Below are 13,589 nucleotides of genomic sequence, written 5' to 3' on the forward strand. Positions count from 1 at the left end.
TGGTTAAATATAATAGGGCATTAGTACACCAACGCCATTCAGCGTTGAAGGCATATCATATTGATTTGAACGAGAGGCCAAAACTCAAATGCCCTATTAAGATGGGTGCGCAAATGGCCAATATTTATACACGTAGCTCTTACCTTGATTTTCAACAGCAGTTATGGGAAAGTTATAGCTATAATATTAAGCTTACAAGCTAAAATGATACTTGCAGCATGTTTAAAGTTTTGCCCATTGATGACGAAAAGGGTAAAGTTCATGAAATTTTGTATGAAAAATCCAGAGATTTTGCATCATGTAGCTACAAACAATTTGATAGTTCAGGAATCCCATGCAATGGCATATTTGCATAAAATACGTCAATTTCAAATATTGCCAGATGAATACATTTTAAAGAGATGGGACTAAGTCTACAAAATCTTCGGTTACGGTAGACAACTCTAGTGTGGAAATATTTATCGACAAATCCATACTTGAAAGGCGTGTTACATTATTCCATCAATATTCACATTTGATTGATAAAGTCATTCTAAATGATGAGGCAAGTAAACTCTTTTGTGAAGCGATGGATGCTGTGAATGAGAAGATTAAGCCATTTGTTGGGGGTACCAATGAAAATTTGGAACCTCCTGCAACCAAAGGAAATGTAGAATGTCAAGCAAAAAGAAAGTCAATAGTAGATGATGTTGGTTTTCTTGAACCTGATCCTGTTAAGACCAAAGCATCTGTAAAAAGACTTAAAAGTGGAAAAGAGAAAGGAAAATGCAAGAAGAGGGTTAATGGTGACCTTTGTCATGAGTGTGGGCAATATGGAGTTAATCATGACAAAAGAAATTGTCCAAAGCTCCACAATCGGTAAGAATACATACTTCGCGTGTTTTTCTATGTACTATGTAGGTTTTTCTATGTATATCATGCAATTAATAACTCAATAGTTGAAATTCATTTGTTGTCCTTGATGTAGAATGGCCACTATGGACCAAAATGTTCCATGAAAGTGCTATTGGTAACAGGTATCCCTTCCACCATTATTTGTAGGTATAATAGCATTATTATTGTTAATCAACATTTTTATGTTTTCTATTTTGGTTAATTGTAGGATGAGGAGCGCTCAATTTTCTATAGGAAGCTTATCTCATTTTTTTTGTTCCTAATTTACATGGAAGGAAGCACTCATTGTCTATAAGAAGCTGATCTCATGTTTTTGTTCCTAATTTACACAGTGTTAATGAGGTTCCTCTGTTTTGTATAAGTTTATTCTATGAATTTGGAGGAATTGGCGAATTCACTTATTTTGTATGACTTTATATAGAAATTTAAATTTCAATGATAAAGAACAATAGCATACCAACTTTGGAAGAAACATGGAAGACGTCAAATGCCTTTTTTGATTTCATGAATATCAATCCAATTCTTTTACAATGCTTCTCATACATAGTGAAAACAATAACAATTTATAAAATGCCGATAAATATTTGGGGTCAACATGGAAGATGTTCGCAGCTTCTTTTTCATATTGCTGCTTGTTGCTAATTGTTAAAGCTTGAGTTTTGCAGCTTCCTTTTCATACTCTGCTTGTTGCTTGTTGCTAATTTCACCACTGCTTGATAAAGCAGCAAGTGATTATTCATGGATAGTCCTTATTCATAGTAAAGACTTGAAAGGCTCCTGCAAAAAAGTGTGGCAAGCAAAATCATTCGCTTATTTGATAGAGAATTTTCTAGTGGGAAGAACACCAAAGGATCAACTACATCTAAGAAAGATACCCAAAAGCGAATGGCAGTCTCAATAGAAAGCACATGTTCAAGAGAGTAATGCAAATGGCATCATTGGCAAGATATGGCATATACACAATCAATTTAATAAGTAAAAGCAAATGGCAAACAATTTAATTATTAATGAAAGTGGTAGCCTCAATAGCAAGTCCTTGCCAATCGGTGGCTTTCCCTGCAAAATCAAAACCCAAAAGGTTATAAGGTCCCAAGTTCATACTCTATTAATTCAGTCCATTCAAATGTGTAACCCAATTTGAATTAGAACTCAAAATATTTTTACCATAAAACTCGAACTCTGATCTTTGGATGCGGCCGTTTCATAACTTGGCAGAAATAAATCCACCTCAGTTTTAGGGTTTAGAAAATAAATGACTCCTTAGTTTTAGGGTTTAAAAAAAGGAACTGTTATTAGCACTCCAAAAATCTCATTCTACACTCCATACAAGTGTATTTTTCTTTCTAATTATAGAAAGTTTGGAGTGCCAAACGAGATTTTAGGAGTGCTAATAACAATTCTCTTAAAAAAAAAATATATATATATATAGATATATATGATTCATGCCATAATAAATATAGAAAATATTGTTAACAAAATTGATAGCATGATGATTACTAATACTATATATACACGTACATATATATGATTTTGAATGTATATGCATTGCTTATATTTAGGATGATGGAGTCTAGCCAATCAACCGCTAGTGCACAACATGGATTAACCCCAAATGAACCACACAATGCAACCAAACAAGCACCCCAATCTGAAAATCAAATTGAGCCCTTGGAACTGGAAGATAGCCAGGAAGAAGTGGAAAATCAAATATATATGCTTTTCTGGTTTGTTGTTTATGGGTCGGTGCATGGTCTTGAGCTGTTGTTTTTGTAGCTTATTTGCAAACCACCGATTGTGCCATTTACCAACTGAACCAGCCAATAATTTTGGCTAAACAGATTTTTGGCAATCGTAAGAAAACGGTTGGCTAGCGGTAACTGAATTTCGGTAATTATATATATGTGGCTGGCGGGTGGCACAAGGAATTTGGCATGATTTGCCAACCGAACCCAGCCCTACCATAAAGTGTAGTGATGTGGAAAATGTGATAAATTAAAACCTTAAAATGACTAATTTAGAGTGTTCATGTGAGTGAGATTGAACACATATCACACAAGTGATGTCAGAGTATAGATAAATTGCAGTAAAAGAAGAGTAAGGACATTTATACCAAAAGAATGAGTCTCCTACATAATAGCTTTTACCAACAATCCTCGTCGTCACAAAGCCTCTATCACTAAAATCTTGGAAGGGTGAAAACAAGGGTGAGTGGGCCTGAAAATAAAGTTTTGTAAAACATTTTCGAAAAGTGTAACCCCTCGCTACAAAAAAAAATGTATGGTTTCCTAAAAATATTATAATAATAGTATGTAGTAGGTACCCTGCAGCAGAAGTGAGTCAAAGATGTAGAGTACAACAACAAGGTATCTCAACATTAAATCTCAAACTATTACTATAAGAATTCAATACTCATTAATTTATGTAGGCACACAAGTCCACTACGGAGATATTCAAACAATGGAACAAGCTAGGTGTAGGTATTACATTCTAGTACTAAATCATGTGAGCTACGCTAGTCGCATCACATATGAGTCCAAAACATCACACAAAATGACAGGCTGGCACCTAACTCTGGATCCAAAGCGAATGTAAACGGTGCATGTGAACTACACGTGAAGCTAGTCCTTGGCCCAGGACAATACAAATAACTAAGAGACACAGTGCAAACATGTAATAATGAGCAGGTAAATCGCAAGGATATTATGCCACAAGTTTATGCTCACAAATAAAATTAAAAACATAAAATGTATGGAAAGTTTATTTGTAAAGATAAACATGGCATGTCACATCATAGTACATAAAAGCAGTTGTTGGGAAAAATCACATATATATATATATATATATAAAAACGAAAAGACACACTCACAGGTACTTACGATGTCACATCCTTTTGAACTAAGAAAGTCGGAGTCTCCCATAGTAATCGCACCTAAGCATAGTATTGCGTCCCGTCAGTGAAACTCAACTAAAATGAATAAATTTGGAAAACCAAAGAGTGGATTTGGAATCAGTGCATCGAAATACGCTAAGGAGGGTCCCGAGCAAAATTTTGTAAAAAGTCAACAGTCAACCCTAAAAAGTCAACCAAGACGTCCCGTTGGTTAACTATGTTAAAACTTCAGAATTCTCCTAAATGGATGTTAAAAATGGACTCGGGACGTCGAAATTAGCCTATAAGGGTTTTCGAGAAAATTTCAAAAAAAGTTAACACAAGGAATATTCCAGAATCCATTTAAAATTTGGGTTGGACCAGATCCGGATTCGGGTTGAAGGGTCATGGGTTTGGGCTAGTTCTATGTTTAGGTTTTGTGCCCCCTTTTTCAATTGGGTCGAGTTAACCCGTTTGAACTCGCGGGTCTCCCTAAAGGTTTGGGCCAGGTTGGGCCAAAGGTTTGGGCTTAAGCCTTTTTTTTTTGTATCGGGTCGGGTTGACCCGTCTGAACTCGTGGGTCGCCAGACCCAACGAAGAAGAAGGCCAGAAGTTTAGAAGCTTCATTCATCCCCAAAACTCAATTAAAACTAGCAACCCAATATATCAAATTGAAGCCCTAGAAACAAGGAATCAAAGTACACCATTGGGCTTCTCATCCGTGGTCGCATTTAGCCGGAAAATGTCCTGCAAGGGCCAAGTTTCTTGCCAGAAACTGGAGAATTTCCTTCGAGGTCTCTACGTCCAAAAGCCACTAAACTTCTTAAAACTACTCCAAAAGTACACTGAAGCGCAATCTACTAGGTTTTAAAAGGATTATCAAGCGTTACCTTCACTAGTATTGACGAGATCTTCATTGGAAAAACCACAGCTCCCCGCCGGAGCTTCTTGGCTCGACGGCAGTAGCTGGGTTCTCGGGGTGGTTGCCCAGGCATGATGTTTGCAGTGCTTTTGCACTCGTGTGGTTTGAAAATGAGGGATGGTGATCTTGGTGGTTTGCCAAAGTGGAGGTTGTGGTGGCTTGGTGTTCCGGTGATGGTAGAGGGAGGGAGAAAGGGATGAGAGCTAGCATGGGTTCGAGATCATGACTTCCAGGTGGTGGTGACGGTGGTTCGCCATCATAGTTGTTTGTTTGTAAGGGTCAGTGCCTTGGGGAGGAGAGGTTAGTGCATAAGTGAGAGGGAGAGTAAAGAAGAGAGAAAGGTGAGGTCCACGGGAAGAAGAAAGGGGAGAAAAGAGAGAGAGAGAGAGAGAAGGAGAACCGCGTGTGTGGAGAGATGTGTGAGGAAGTGAATAAAGTGAAAAAGGAGAGAGTGAGAGATGTGTTGTGGGAGAGGGGGAAAAAAGAATAATTGGGTGAAACGATGAGTCTGGTGGGTTTTGATAATTTCACTACTACTAAGAATAAAATACAATAAATCTTAGGACAGGATGTCATTCACATTTGCCAATAAATTTGAACACACCACCGAAAATGAGTAGGTTATAACATATCCTGTGCTGACCCAAACGACGTACATAGTAAATGAACAAAAGGAAAACTGCCTTCCTATTCCTTCCAAAGTTGTCACCGCTGTTCCGCTTAACATTTATTTTCTTCCGTTAATAGGTTAGGTGGTAGATGAGGGGACAAAACATTTAAGTTGAGAGTTCACGGGTACTGTAGCAGCATTATAGCTGTTTTAATGTTACTACTCCTAGGCATTTTTCATGGTTGAGATTACGGTTAGTTTAAGGATTATAACTCAACTCCATTAGAGTTTCTGACATTCATAACTAGAGAACAAAACTAGATTTGGAATAAGTTTGCTACAAAGTCGGACGACGACATCAAAATGAAACGCTTGACCTGACTGCATCAAAATGAAACAATTGGTCCCAAAGACACCCGTTGAGCAGTAATCCGCCATTGTCTCCATCGAAAACAATTCCAACCATCACACCTCTCAAAAGACATTACCACCCAAAAGTTGACTCAACATCCGCAGGGGGAGACAGGTTGCAATTTTGATAACGAAAAACAACAATACAATACATCCTCAGCTTCCAGTTTTATAATATGAAAACACAACCAAACAGGTAAGGCAATGCTTCTATCTTTCTAACAATAAGTTTTTATACGAGTATGACATGACACTCGAGCAAAGCAGAAATACGACAACTTGCCAATTAAAGCACAAGAATTATAGCCTAGTCTCTATGGAACTCTTTTATCAGCTCCTGCATAAAACTGGAAAAGCTAATAGCATGTGGGCCTTTTGACGAGTTCCGATATATGTTGGCAGAATTGTCCGCAGCTCTAATTGTTAACTTATCTAACAAAACTTGCATGTTTAAGAAAAATAAAACCCAAAAAAGAAGAGGATACTATTCAGTCCCAACAAGCACAAATAGTAATAAAAGATGCAGTAAAAGCAGGGTAGACTTATTAGTTTCTTTTAAAAAGATTCACATGGTGTTTCAGCGTCATTAAGGGTTTAAAGATAATTTATCGTACACATTCAACAATTGTGGATTTGCAATAAGAAATGGATTTGCAGAACGTTAAGTAAGAGGACAAGTATCTTTAAACATATCTTTGTTGTTCCTAGAATTAAGCTGAATGAATACCAGCATAATAGAGCAAACTGCGGCTACGTTCACTTGTGGTAATCAAGCTGATTAAAAGTATTGAAAAGAACCAGTATAAATTATAAAACTAAACAGAAAAACGATAAGGGGTCAAAATGATGAGTACCTTCTAGACACGCCAGCAAAGCAATGGACCAAAACATACCCCTCTTTTCTACTCTTATCAATATAAAATCCAAACACATGTCCAAATGATCCAACAAATCTTCATTCTCCATATCTCTCAGTGGAACCCCCATTCTCACCAGCTTCAAATCCTTGCCTGCATATTCCAACAAGTACAGAAGCTTATCAGACACTGAACAACTTTTTTCCCCGTCACCAGAATCATCCTCAGAAGCTGAGGCACCACCAGACCCGCCACCATACACCTTCTTAATTTCCTCTGTGGGTATTGTTACACCCTTTCATTCGAAGAAAAACAATATTGATGCTGAACTTAGAAGCAATGGAATATGCATGATCTCTGTGCTACCATTTTGGAGAATCTCTGCTGCATCACTGATGTTGCCGATGAATAGATTTTCACAAACACGATATGGCATGACCACTAACAAATAATGGAATTCTCCTTAACCCAAGTTGGCAAAACAAAATGAAATTCCCCCCTTTCTCTACACTGTCCGGCAGATTACTAGGTCAGCTTGGAACCAAAATTCGCCGGAAAAACGACAATATCTATTCGGTTACTGAAAATGATGATAACATGACAAGATTAATCAAACTATAAATCAAGAATCCAACTGAAAAATATCCCCACACAATAAAACAAGAAAACAATTTGTTCAAAAAGGTTCAACTTTCTCGACATCTCCTAATTTTCTCAGCAGCCAAACAGGGTTTATAATCTAAGTAGTCGCAGTAAACTACTTTGCCACACAAATAAAACAAAATTAAAATTAAATATCTCAAATTCAACAAACTTCCAATAATCTGAATATGCAAAACAGAAATAAAAAATAAATTAAATAGAAAAATTGTGTGTGATTATATTCAACAACAAAAATTAGGCATCAAAAGGCATGTACAGATGATCTACACACCAACACGTCACACAGAACATTAACAACCACTCAATTCTATGCTTCATCCAATTCATACAATCAAAATGAAAACAATAACTGAAAAAAGGAAAGTGATTTCCGCATTCCACTTTTCTCCTCCTGCAATTTGTTCCCTTTTTCCTAGCCCTTTGATTGAATGAATCAAAGGAGATTCAATGGATAGAAACAAAAGGAGTGCGAACAGAGAATACCGGAGTGCGAAAATCACTAGCCCTGAAACATCATTGTACAAGGGAGCCTACCTCTTTCAACCTCACCTTCCCCAACTCTCTCCATAAAGAAATTTCCAAAACATTGGAATGCCAAGTGCTAAAAGTGTAACAAACAGCAGAACACTGAACACCAATGCAGAAGAAGTCGATAAACAAATCAGCATTGAAAATCAACAAAAGTGAAAAACAATACTAACGCAGCTGTGGTTTCCTTGGCCGCCTTCTTTTTCTTGTCAAAATTTGCATCCTCAGGATCATTTCTCTAGGTTCACTTCAGCTTCTTTTTCCCTTTTCTACTTCTTAATCATATCATTGTCATCCTTGATCAATCTCTTCTTTTAGTAACTGGTAACCAGCATGAAAAAGCAACGTTTTGTTAGTCTTCTATCTTCCCATGCATCCCAGCACTTATAGTTTGAAGGGCAAACAATTTATACCTTCAACAGTGAAGAACTGCTCTGCTTCCAGGAGGCATAAAAAAGCGAATAAGAGGGCACGAAAGAAGATAGAAATGAGCTGATAAGAAGGGGAAAAAAAAACATAATTAACAAAGGTTTGGTTACATAACCTATTTATTGGCAACTGCAGATTAACGTACAACACTCCAGAAGGGGAAAAACAGAAAGAATAATCTCAGCTCCAGCATACCAGCAAAGATAGATAGAACTGCTCATAGCACAAGTATGACTGAAAAATGGCAATTTGACCATATTGGGCAACATAAACAAATACAAGCTATTTGACGCTTTCTAGTTTATCAGATTATCAAAAACTATAAACAACAACAAAGCCTTTTCCCACTAAGTGGGGACGGCTATATGAATCCTAGAACGCCATTGCACTCAGTTCTGTGTCACGTCTTCCGTTAGATCCAAGATTATCAAAAACTATGTTTCACCAAAAATATACAAGTCACCTACTTACTTGTAGAATAAAATTCTGTTTCAAAATAGAGGAATATGTGATTAACAGGACACGTTGCTGTACATACCAAGAACAAGAAGGATTGTATCTCATCATGGAAAAGAAAATAGGTACCTTTTCAATTGTAATGGAACAAAAATGCGAGACCACTTCCAAACCTTCAATCCTCATTGATTCACTGAGTACTGATATTATGAAGTAGTTGCAGAGCAGCAATTAGAAAACAAACCGCATAACCTCTAAGAGCATAGCAGTAATGTCCTGATGCCAATTATTGTTCTCGCAGACAAAACAAATTTTCTTTAGAAAAGTTCTCGTATATACAACTCATTGCACGACCATAAGACATCATTCAAAGTTTTCACATAGTGCAACAGTTTTGCATAATCCAACTTCCATATCTTTGATGTTGCAAAACCATCAACATCAAACATGAAACTTGGAGTATGACTCAATTGTTTTAGGGTAGAATTATAATGCACCACAAATGGCTTTTCTTTTTCTGCTTACAGATACGATAGTGAATCGTATTTACCCTCATATTGACTTCTTAGTTCTCCTATATTTCTTGCAACATCCAAATTAAGTTCCTAACCATTTGACATTAGCCTTCAAAGGCAAGCAGCAAGAACGTTGCAGTAAATAGTCTCAATTCATATTTTACTTCTCTTGGAACTTCAGTCAATGTCTGCCCACTTTCTAAATGCCTCTACATACTTAAGCCTCTTTCTTTGAGCTTCAGTTTTGGCTTCTGAAGCCTTTAAATTCCTGTAAAGATTCTTATGAAGTTTTACAAACTCACTTCTATACAACCATTTGTCAGTGTACATACCACGTTTCTTCATATAGTCAATGACCTCCATCACTCTCTCAAAGTAACCACCACGAATAAAGTTCAACAGCAAGTACTCATAGAGATCTCTACTTACCACCAAATTTCCACCTTCAATATTCCTCTTAATGTCGCCCCACAAGATTGTCATAGCACGAAACATTCCCAGAGAATAATACCCATATAACAGATAGGTAAACGTTTGCTCAGTGGGTTGAATTTTCATCTCATGCAATCTTCTGTACGTCTTTAAAGCATCATCAATCATTTTGGCCTTGCAGAAAAAGTTGATGGAAGAATTGAACTGATAAACAGTAGATGGAATTTCCTTCTTCTCATCTCTCATTTCCTGAACCAAAGCATTTGCCAGATCTGATTTACTAGATATGGCACTGGAATCCACTATTGATCGACACTTGGAGACAACCATCTCATCAGATAAATTTTCAAGCAGGCCAGCATTCCTCATTTGTTTAATCAATGCCTTTGCTTCCAGAAACATCTTTTCTTTGTAGTAGGCTGTCAAGAGTGACATAAAGGGAGTCAAGCCCAAGGGAGACCCAGCTGCATCCAGGTCATCCAAAAGATCATGGGCAGTTTCTAGCCAACCTAAATGAATGCAAGCATCAATCACATCAGAACACAAACCAGATCCTCTTGAGGAACATAACTCCTTTTGCATTTTTAGTAGAATTTTTGAAAGCTTGCAAGTATCTCCACCCTTTCTGTATCCATTTACGAGCTTTGCCAGAGCCCTATTACTAAGGACAAGTTTCCCATTCCAATAAATAACAAGCTCATGTTTGCCCTCTACTTTTAGCACAGAATCCTTCTGCAGCAGCTCGGGCAAAATCTGCATCTGCAACCCAGACTTGAGATTGTGAGATCCAATTGGAACATTATAAGACTTATGAGGGTTCTTTCTGTCTCTTTGAACCGGAAGAGACTCATGGTAGTCACACATTTGTAATACAAGCTTAGTAGCTGCCTCGATGTCATTAAACTTGAAATGCAAGGTCAACAAACTATCATAGAACTGCCGATAATGTTGCAGAAGCGCAACTGAAACTTGATCAATATGACTTTTATACTTTTTTATCTCGTCTCTCTGACCATTCAACTCATGAATCTGAGAAATAATGATAACAGAGTGTGCATCAGCAACAACTCCTGTTTGAGGCATCAATTCCAAAATCTGTTGGCCTTTGAAAGATAATTTGAACCTCACGCAAGCATCAAGGACAAGGTTGAAAATCATTGTATCAGGTTGAATCTGCTTTGCACGACCACTCTTGTTTACACTCAAACGTTGGAAACGATGACAAATCTGAATTAAGAAATTAGATGCAAGGTTCGTCCCAACCTCAGTCTTTACCATATGCAGAACAACCAAGCATAACACATTCAAGGGGGGCAAATTATCTTTCTCCAGTAATATTCTAAGAATCATTGTAGCAGGCTTTGGCATTTGACTCCGAGCTAAAGAGAGGGAGAGCTTTGGCAGGATATCAGACTGCAGTAAGTCTGATTGATCTTTCAAAACTTCCAAGACTACATCACATGCTTTTAGCAGCCAGTGAGGGTCAGATGAATAGCACAGTTCAGTTATCAGCTTACGGACAATGAAAACCTCAGGAAAGCCATGCAACCTTTTAAAATCAATAAAGGACTCCCATGCTTCATTTACTTGATGTTCCTTCAAGGCTATTTCAAGCCTTTTCAACAGAACTGTAGGAGAAGAACCTTCCCAACATAGCCTTACAGACTGAGCACAAGAACAAAAATATCGGGTAGATGAAATTTGGTGCTGCTCATAGGATACAATTGATAGGACAGGCTTTGGAAATCTCCTATTCGAAGCTGATTCCCTGTCATAAGTTGATATCAAGGCAGTCCTCTGGATAGCTGAAGCCGCACAAAAATCCAATCGAAACCTCTTGATGAAACAGCTTCGCCATAGATATATCATTATAACAAATACAACACAGCTAGAAAATATAATCACTGTGTGATACCACTGCCAAACCGTGGCCTAGCTGAAAAATCATGCAGCAGAAGCAGACTCATTTATGTAACTCATAAATGGAAAACACAATTCAAAACCCTATATTTTGCTGAGACAGTTGCTAGAAGATTGCTTCATTATCTTCTTCTGCTCCATATGTCCAACTAGTCAAATCTGCAAAGAGAACCTAACTGAATCAGAAGGCACACACGATCTTCGACATAAGCAAGTAATATCGAACCCAAAACACACGTACACATACAAACATATAATCTGAAAACAAAGCCCGCCAAGCAATCATGTTCTGAGAACAATACCAAAATGGGTATGATATTACAAAAATATACTTCATCCTCAATTGGGAACTTAAGATTGCTTTAAGATTCCGTAAAATAATTGGGATGTAGGACCACAAGACAAATACGGCATAGGTGGAACCAAAATAGGTAGACCATCTATTTAAACCATATCATGTTTAGTTTTCACTCATGTAGGGCAAATACATGAGAAATATGAGGGATGTAGAAGAGTGGAGGAATGATGATGGTAGGAGAGATGTAGAAGAAATGCACATGGAAAGCTGATGTAGGACAGTAGGAGTAGATAGAAATGCAACAAGATATCCGAACTCACTCCTATGTTTGGCATCACACCAAAGGTGTATTGGAATCACAACAATAGAGCATTTAGAAAAATTCCGGCATCAAACCAGCCTTCAGCCTCCCATCAAAGGTGCCTTGGACTCACTCCAAGGTTGCTGTGCCTCATACACAAGCAGAAAATCCAGAATTTCTTTCCATGAACACTTAATTTAAAAGCTTACAAAGTAGTCCTTTTTATAGGCTAATTGGTACATGAATCAGAAAAGTTCAACATGGAGAGACTCAAAGACAATAAACTTGCGGACTACATGTGAAACTGCATTTATTACATAAGAAAGTACAAAGACTCCGGTTTATTGAACTTTTAACTTAGCTCCTCCACCAAAAGGTACCCAAAATGAAAACTAAAAACCAACCAAAACTATTTCAAATTGTCTTCACTTTCAAGATTTTTTTTGTTTTCATGCCTCTTTATCCCCATACATCAATCACTAAAAGTGAAAAATCAAAACTAAAAATGAAAGGGTTATCAAACATGCATGTTGGTTTCCTTCTCTAGTTTTTGTTTCCGAATACTATCCTTCATTTCTCCCTCCTCGACTTTTACTCCTCAACTCCCCCAGGTATTCCCCATATACCTGCCCCAATCTCTTAACAAACAGGGAAAACAAAAACTTAAAAAATCAAATGATTATAAAATGAGCCCTAAGCGAGCGACATGAATTGTAAGTCCAAATGTCAATTCTACTGAACCTTCTTACAAATAGAAGACTGCCTGTGACTGTTGTAACTTGTGAAAATTGAACCGAAAATTGGAAAACTAACCATTGGAGGGAGATGAGCCGCTAAGCGGAGAACGGCGGCGATACTTCCGGTTGGCTGTATCAGTTGAAGGCTTGCGAAATGCTGTATTGAATCACCAATATCTAAAGTTTGAATCCATGATGAATACCACCTGACAGCACCAACATCAGTTAAGTAGAGCAATTTATCGGCACCCCAAACCCTAACCCCAACCCCAATGAGAAATGTTCAAGACGCGTCCAGTACCACTATCTCAAATATTAAGTTACTAAATTACTGCTTGATAATAATGGTGTAGAGATGGTGGTTGAGATGAAAGTGGTGTTGATAGCAATGGTGGTAGGATTTCTGCGTCAAATTTTTTTTTTGAAATTTGGGGTATCTAATTCTCAAGTTTAAATATTATGTAAATAGGTGTTACTAGCAATTGAGCCCCCCGCACAATACCTTGGGTTTTAAGGCCATCTAGGGTGATATTATTTTACATATAATATGTTTACACTGAGAGATATGATTTTATAGTGTTATTTACAAAGAGATGATACTATTTACAACCAGCTCAAATCATTAATAGTCTGCTCTTTGAGCAAGTTTTGGACGAACCTGAATAGTAGCAGTAAATATGTAGTCTTACAGCTTGGGAAGTCATCCATCTATAAGACAGCCCTCTTAAATTCACCTGCTTCCACTAT

General features: G+C 37.4%; 1 protein-coding gene across 2 annotated transcripts; it reads right to left on the reverse strand.

Annotated features, from left to right (window-relative positions):
- Positions 1-1,436: 1,436 nt before the first annotated feature.
- LOC137713536 (pentatricopeptide repeat-containing protein At4g17616) lies at positions 1,437-13,006 on the reverse strand. 2 transcript variants are annotated; one of them, XM_068452849.1, is made up of 5 exons: positions 12,919-13,006; positions 8,769-11,665; positions 8,168-8,246; positions 6,561-8,075; positions 1,437-1,671 (listed from the first exon to the last, which is right to left on the reverse strand). In XM_068452849.1, the coding sequence occupies exon 2, from the start codon at positions 11,453-11,455 to the stop codon at positions 9,332-9,334; it is 2,124 nt and encodes a 707-aa protein (XP_068308950.1). In that variant the 5' UTR covers positions 11,456-11,665; positions 12,919-13,006; the 3' UTR covers positions 1,437-1,671; positions 6,561-8,075; positions 8,168-8,246; positions 8,769-9,331. The 2 variants fall into 2 exon arrangements, with proteins under 2 accessions (XP_068308950.1, XP_068308949.1); XM_068452848.1 differs by lacking the exon at positions 1,437-1,671 and having other exon boundaries at positions 5,322-8,075.
- Between the last annotated feature and the right edge of the window lie 583 nt (positions 13,007-13,589).

This window comes from Pyrus communis, chromosome 13, assembly GCF_963583255.1.
Source record: "Pyrus communis chromosome 13, drPyrComm1.1, whole genome shotgun sequence".
In the NCBI taxonomy this organism is placed as follows: Eukaryota; Viridiplantae; Streptophyta; class Magnoliopsida; order Rosales; family Rosaceae; genus Pyrus; species Pyrus communis.

Coding starts and splice junctions, on each gene's coding strand:
- LOC137713536 (XM_068452849.1), bottom strand. CDS start 11,455: ATGATATATCTATGGCGAAGCTGTTTCATCAAGAGGTTTCGATTGGAT.